The sequence below is a fragment of the Orycteropus afer genome, unplaced genomic scaffold (genome assembly GCF_000298275.1).
Source record: "Orycteropus afer afer isolate SDZICR_OR568_19922 unplaced genomic scaffold, OryAfe1.0 scaffold00110, whole genome shotgun sequence".
Classification (NCBI taxonomy): Eukaryota; Metazoa; Chordata; class Mammalia; order Tubulidentata; family Orycteropodidae; genus Orycteropus; species Orycteropus afer.
The window spans coordinates 2,014,129-2,021,387 of NW_006921697.1; the positions used below are offsets into that span (position 1 = coordinate 2,014,129).

Genomic DNA, 7,259 nt, shown 5'->3' on the forward strand with positions numbered 1-7,259 from the left:
ATGGCACATAACAACAACAGGAACTCACAAGAAACATTCCATTCTTAATTGCCCATTGTCCTATCTAACTTTTGGAAAATTGTTAATTAATTCTGCATACATGCTGTGCAGCTTTTTCCTAGAGTATGTGAACCCCTGATTATTCGAGCTGAGCAGAGCAGACTTTTTGGAGTCACTGATACCCCTTTTGTCTCTCCTTGGTGCACTTCTTAATTAAACGCTCTTCCCCTTGAACTCTGCCGTGGACTATTGGGTCCACTGCTCTAGGGCCAGATTCCAGCATTTTTTGGGTGACAGTGAGAGCTGAAATAAAGTCCTGACCTGGTTCCTCTTCTAGGCCAGGACTGTGATTATAAACTTGCTGCAGGCGGGAAGAAAAGAAAAAAGGAAAAAAAAAAATGTCATTTAATGATTTTCTCTTCTCTGCTTTAGAGCAGAAAGGCCCTCTCAGGCCTGAATTCCTGGAGACCAGGCCAATGTGAGATTACCACAATCAAGTTTGTGGAAATGGCACCAGCTCAGCATCATGGAGTCTCTTATGTTTGGAGTGTGAACCTATACAAGTGATTAGAAATAAACTATTTTAAGTATTTTTTCAAGGTTCTCCAAAGCAAGACAATTGATGAAAGCAGATGGCTTCTTGTCCCTGTGTGACCATCTTTTTCCTGCTATCTTCCACTTTGACACAGATTGTCGTTTCAGGTAAGCAATCATTTAAGTCTTGGGAAGAAAACTTCTAGTTAAAAAAAAATAATAAAGGCAAGAAATTCATCATCTATGATTTAGGGTAGACAACTTTTTTTATTGAAACAAGCATTCAGTCCAAATAATTCAAATTGGGGAATGTTAAAATTTGATTCCTTAGTTTGATCAATCAAATTTCTTTCTCAATTTTTTTCTCAATTGCTGTTTTGTTGAGCCAATATCCATCTAGAGCAATGTTTAGTGTTTTAATTATAAGCAAAACATTGTGTAAACATGATTTTGTTTTTCTTTTACTTTCCTAGTAAAATGCTGCACAATTCTCATTTGAGTTTCAAAAAGGTCCAGAATCCATGGAAAACAAAAGATGCTTGTGGGAATGGCAGTGGGGTTGACATGCATGTCTTCTCAGTGAGGCAATCACAACCAAGTGATTTGAAGTAAAGACAAAAGCCATGTTAGTTGCTATGATAGAAGAATGGCCCCCAAGATGTTCACTTCCTCATTCCCAGAATCTGTAACTATGTTGCCTTACATAGCAAAAGTGACTTTGTGGGTGTGATTAAGTTTATGGTCTTTAGATGGGAAGATTACCCAGTCCTTAATAAATGAATGTTAAAAATGTAGCTGCCATCAATTGATTATCTATTGTGTATAGGTTCTCAGCAATTGACTTTATCCCTCTAATTAACCCTCAGTTGGATAAAACTGGGTTAATCTTACTGTTTGGTTCATTATATATAATTATATCCAATTAATAATCATTATTAAGATATCAGGAGCTCTGGTAGCATAGTGCCTAAGGCACTTGACTGCTAACCAGAAGGCTGGTGGTTCAAACCCACCAGCCACTCATCGGAAGGAAGATGGGGCAATCTACTTCTGTAGTGATACTGCTTCGGAAACCCAAGGAAGGATAGCTATGACTTGGGTCTGACTCAATGGCACATAGCAACACTAGCAACATTAATATATCATTAATGAAGAAATATAAAATATTGACAAAAATTCAAATCCACAAATATAGTCCTCACTTTACTATTACTTTTTCATATCTTCATCCAAGGTAAATGCCCTAAATCTTGTCCCCATTCTTCCCCTGTGTTTATTTTTAATGTAATTCTAGTGTCCATGTATATTTGAAAAGTATAATTTTATAATTGTTTTACATTTGCAGTAAAGTGGATTACTTGGTATTGCTTTTCTCACCAGTCTTTGTGACTCCCACCAGATTAGTAGGTGGAACCATGCAAATAAGGTGGATGGAACTCTAGTGTGGGGATTTGGTTAGTTTTGTCATTCTGCTAGCCTTAAAATGAGCCTTCCTAGAGACAAAAAGGGGGATCTCACTGCCATCAAGAAGAAGAGCTGAAGGTGGTGTGGCGTGCATCCTTGGACCCAAGATCACTGAAGTGGACTACCTTGACAGAGACAACAACTGAGACAACCAAATGAGATGACCGCAGAGGAACCAAGAGGCACAAGATAGAGCTGCAGGCTTGCTGGCCCACAGAGAGAGAAAACTGAGTGCCTTTGGGCAAGAGGCTTGCTGGCAGAGTGGGGTTCATGCAGGTGTATCTATGTTGTTGTTGTTATATGCCGTTGAGTCGGACGTGACCCTTCCTTGGTTTCTGAGGCAGTATCACTACGGAAGTAGATTGCTCAGTCTTCCTTCCAAGGAATGGCTGGTATGTTTGAACCACCAGCCTTCTGGTTAGCAGTCAAGTGCCTTAGGCACTATGCTACCAGAGCTCCTATAAGCAGAGCTAAAAGAGTTTTGTAACATTTGCAAGGCAGAGACCAGGCCAAGGGCCAGAAAGTTGTGCTTGAGGACATAGCACTGTCCTGATCAAAGAATTATAACCTGAGAGGTTCTTGAACCTGAACTGTAGCCTGTTCCAAAAAAAAAAAAAAACTCACTGCCATTGAGTCAATTGCAACTCATAATGAAGCCTTCTTGGGTTTCTGAGGCAGTATCTCTACAGAAGTAGATTGCCCAGTCTTCCTTCCAAGGTGGCTTTGAACCACCAGCCTCCTGGTTAGTAGTCAAATGTCTTAGACACTATGTTACTTCCCTAGTAAACCCTATAATCATGAGTATTGTCTGTGAGTTCTGTATGGTCATTGTAATGAATTATCAAGCCCAGCAGAGAAGTAGTGAGTGCCATGGGAGGGATGGTTGGTGTCAGAATTGGTAAAAAGGCTGGGTGACAACGTCATGTCTGGCCTCATAGGAATAAGCCTTTGGCTGCTAATGGTGATTCTGTCTCTGCCTCGTGAAGTTAAAGGAGGTCAGAAGATGTTGCCCCCATTAGTTTTTACAATATTGTAAAAAGTTATACTTTTCTTGTGAGACTTTTTCACTCAGTTTTACATTGAGGAATCACATAATCATTTGAAATTTACTTTTTTCTCAATGTTATATTACTTAAATTTACATGTATTTTTCTGTATAATTCATTTACTTTTGCTGAATAAAATCCCAATGCATGAATATACCTAATTCCTTTACGTATAGTCCTGCTGATGAGTAGTTGTTTGGTTTGCAAGTGTGACAGTTAAGGTTGTTGTCAATTTGGCTAGGCCTGGTTACATGGCTGGGCAGCTGGATGTACTTATATGCCCCATGGTGAGACTGGCAATCAATTCCATGGTGGAATCTACTGGAGCAGCTCAATAACTGCTTTAGAGTTGTGGTCTGCTTCCAGTATATAAGCAGTAGATTTGAGGAAGGTCTTCAGCTTTTTGGCACTCTTGAACCCTCCATGTAGCCGAGTCTTTATTCAGCAGCCTGCCATGCTCCGCCAATCTTGGGACTTTTAATGGACTTGAATCAATGGCCTGCTGTGTGGTTTGGTAATATCGGGATTGTACCTTTTCACTTGCTGACCTTGGGCTTGTCAGCATCAACAGCCAACAGCTGCCTGAATGAAGAGATGCCTCTAGCTTCAGTGGGCTGGGAGCAAGAGGCAGAGCTGAAGCCCAAGGTCAAGGGGCTTTCACCCAGACCCTAGAAGATGACACCTGGAACTCGGACTTCTAACCTCCAAAATTGCAAGAGAATAAATTCCTATTCATTAAAGCCATTCCATTTTTGGTATATTCCTTTCCTATCTTTTTGATGACCTTTTGCTCTCTTCATGGATGATGTTCTTGATGTCATCCCATAGTTCATCTGGTTTTCAGTCATTGGTGTTCAATGCATCAAATCTATTCTTTAGATGGTCTCTAAATTTGGGAGGGATGAAACCAAGGTCATATTTTGGCTCTGTGAACTTGTTGCAATTGTCTTCAGCTTCAACTTGAATTTGCATATAAGCAGTTGATGGTCTGTTCCACAATCAGCAGTTCTACTTTGTCCTGTAGGGTGACGATGTGTCAGAATCAACTCAATAGCAATGAACCTACTGGTTTTGTTTTTGGTTTACTCAAAGAATGATCTCAGTGGATGAACTCATAGGCCATGGACAACTATTTCCTTTAAGCTATTTTCTCTGTATTTTATTTACAGATCTTTCTAAAGCATATGATGTCTCTCAATGGCCTAAGGTAAATTTATTTTCTCAGTTCTGGATTCTAATTTGATCACTCCCTTAACACAAAGAACCTAAAGCCTTATGTGGTAAACAGAATGAAAGATTTTTATGTGACTTTGGGTACATAGTACATGCATTATAATAGTAAAATATCTATGAGTATTAAATGAAAATATTACCTGTCACTCACAAACTAAACAGTAGTAAATCTAGAATTTATCCCTAATCGCCATACAGAGCCTTATTCTTAACAATTCTTAGCAACTGCACTTGAGCCCTTGCCTTCTAGAAGTTCACAAACGTATTATTTCTACTCACAAACTTCGTACAATGAGTTGCACTGATTAGAATAACAAGTTTAAATGAATACTTTGCATAAGGTGTTAAACTAGTATTATACAATGCTCATGACTTTAAGAAGGAGCTCTGATAGCATAGTGCCTAAGGCACTTGACGGCTAACCAGAAGGCTGGCAGTTCAAACCCACCAGCCACTCCTTGGAAGGAAGGTTGGGCAATGCACTTCCATAGTGATACCACCTTGGAAACCCAAGGATGGGTCACTATGAGTTGGGGCTGACTCGATGGCACATAACAACAACAATAACATGGCTTTAAAAGGAGTTCTGGTGGTGCAGTGATTAAGGCATCTGTCTCCTAACCAAAAGGTCGGCAGTTCAAACCCACCAGCATTTTGTGGAACACAACAGATGTGGCAATATGTGTCCTTGGAAACTCTATGGGGGCGATTCTACTCTATCCTATAGTGACACTAGGAGTCAGAATCAACTCAATCACATTGTTTTATATTTTTTGGTTTTATGACTTTAAGAGATGATGGGATAGGAGCAGAAAACACTACAGTCAGAAAACCTGGCATGGCTGAAGCCGAGAGCACAGGAAATATTTGAAAAATACTGATTGACTAGCAAGATTTAACATTATTTCTGAATTAAGGCAAAAGTGAAAGATGAGGGATAGAGGAGCAAAATCTATTATTTACTATCCTTATGATATTTTATTATATTTGCAGCCTGAATGTGAAATGTACTATCCAGAACCTAATTTTCCAGCATACTGTCCTGATGTTACATCTTATATTTGTGCTACAACTGGCCGCACTTACCAGAATGAGTGTTTCCTATGTGTCGATCAGGCGTAAGTTCACAATAAAATATCATTTTTTTATTTATTCTTTTTACAGAGATTCAAATATCCTTAGCCAAAAAATTGGATTTTACTGATACACAAAATTTTCTTAAATAGCCTCCATTATTTATAAAAGATTGGAGACAGGCTATACATATGTATGTATATAGATAGATAGATAGAACAAAGTCTCTAGTAAAAGTTTAGTTAGTATTTAAAGTTGATATCTTTAAAAATAATAATAAAAGAAGAAGAGCTTTCATGTTATATTGAAAGAATTGTACAGAAATAAAATCTGTAGATAGTCTGTAGATCATATTCAAGCAATAAGTGGAAATCTTTTTTTTTTTGTAATCACTCAAATTTTCTTTAGCAAGTCATATTGACAACCTATGAATAGCACCTACTAAGTTTCTTAGTAGATATAGACAGATCTAGATAGAGACAGACAGAAACATACGTGCAGATACAGCTATTCACTATTGCATGACAATATGGTGATGCACATAAAAATTGAAAATTTTTCATTTTTATTTTAGGCCTTTCAACTAAATTCAGTGCAAAATTTAGCTTAAAAATCATTTTTTAGCTCAACTTAAAATTATTTTTACAAATCAGCCTGTGTCTTGACATTAAGTCTTCCATTCCCTGTGAGTTCTTCTTTTAGGAAGATTCCTCATGGGCTCCCAGTAACACATTCCCATCACATGGTGATTGTGGTAGTTATGTTTGTGTGTCAGCTTGGCTGGGCCTGGTTGAGTGGCTGGGAAGCTGGTGGTATTCCCCATGATGAGACTGGCAATCAACTCCATGGTGGGATCTACCACAAGCAGCTGAGTAGCTGCCTTTGGGACGTGGTCTGCTTCTCATATATAAGGAGAAGCCTTGGGAATGATCTCTAACTTATGGCACCTTGAACCCTGCATGTAGCTGTGTCATTATTCAGTAGGCCTGCCATGCTCTACCGATGTTGGGACTTACAAACAGACTTGAATTAATGGCCTGCCGTGTGATTTGGTAATATCGAGACTGTGCCTTTTTACTTGTCAACCTTGGGGCTTCTCAACTTCAGCATCCAGCAGCTGTCTGAGTGAAGAAACGCTTCTAGCTCCAGTGGGCCGGGAGCAGGAGACAGAGCTGGACCCCAAAGTTGCTAGACTTTCACCCAGTCCCTAGAGCCTGGCACTTTGAACTTAGATTTAAAGCCTCCATATTGTAAGAATAAACTCCTGTTTGTTAAGGTCATCCCATATTTCTTTCAGAGAAGCATGATGTAACAAGAACAGTGATCATCACTGAGCATTGAAGATGAGGAATAATTTGTCCTCTTGAGACATTATCCCAATAAAGGAAATAGATCCTCCTCTCAGAACAAGTCCTTGCATCTGAGGATAACTGAAATTTTTTTAAAAGAAAAAAAAATAGAAACTGAAGAGTGTGAATTAGCAAAGTCTCTACCATTGTCTTCAAAGAAAAATTAATGAGAACTCATAGATGATAATCAGACTTTTTACAATAATTAAATTACATTATCATTCCTTTCTAATGCAGTTACTGTTGTTTTCTGAGACAGGTGCTAATTAGACAGGAGACTTGAGAAATTTCTTTGTAGCTCTTTTATATAAATCTCTTTGGACACTCTTTAGTATATTCGACACATACCACTAAAAAAGAGCAGAATAAGAGAGACACATCCACAATGTCCTGGCCTTCTGGAAAGTAACAGGGGTTGGTGTAGTGGCACTATGAGGACCTTGTTTCTTGCTGGGCTACATCTTCACAACTTCCCCAATGTCCATTTTGAGGTTCCTTCAGCTTCATGTAGGAGACTGAGAAAGCTATGACTTCATAGAATGTTGTTGTTGTTGTTGTT

At 38.8% G+C, this 7,259-nt stretch overlaps 1 protein-coding gene across 1 annotated transcript; it reads left to right on the plus strand.

Moving 5' to 3' along the window:
- Nucleotides 1-632: 632 nt before the first annotated feature.
- LOC103199374 (serine peptidase inhibitor Kazal type 13) lies at nt 633-5,938 on the plus strand. The gene is made up of 4 exons (XM_042781352.1): nt 633-702; nt 4,163-4,251; nt 5,271-5,395; nt 5,926-5,938. Exons 1-4 carry the CDS (start codon nt 633-635, stop codon nt 5,936-5,938), a joined length of 297 nt encoding a protein of 98 aa, XP_042637286.1.
- Nucleotides 5,939-7,259: the final 1,321 nt, after the last annotated feature.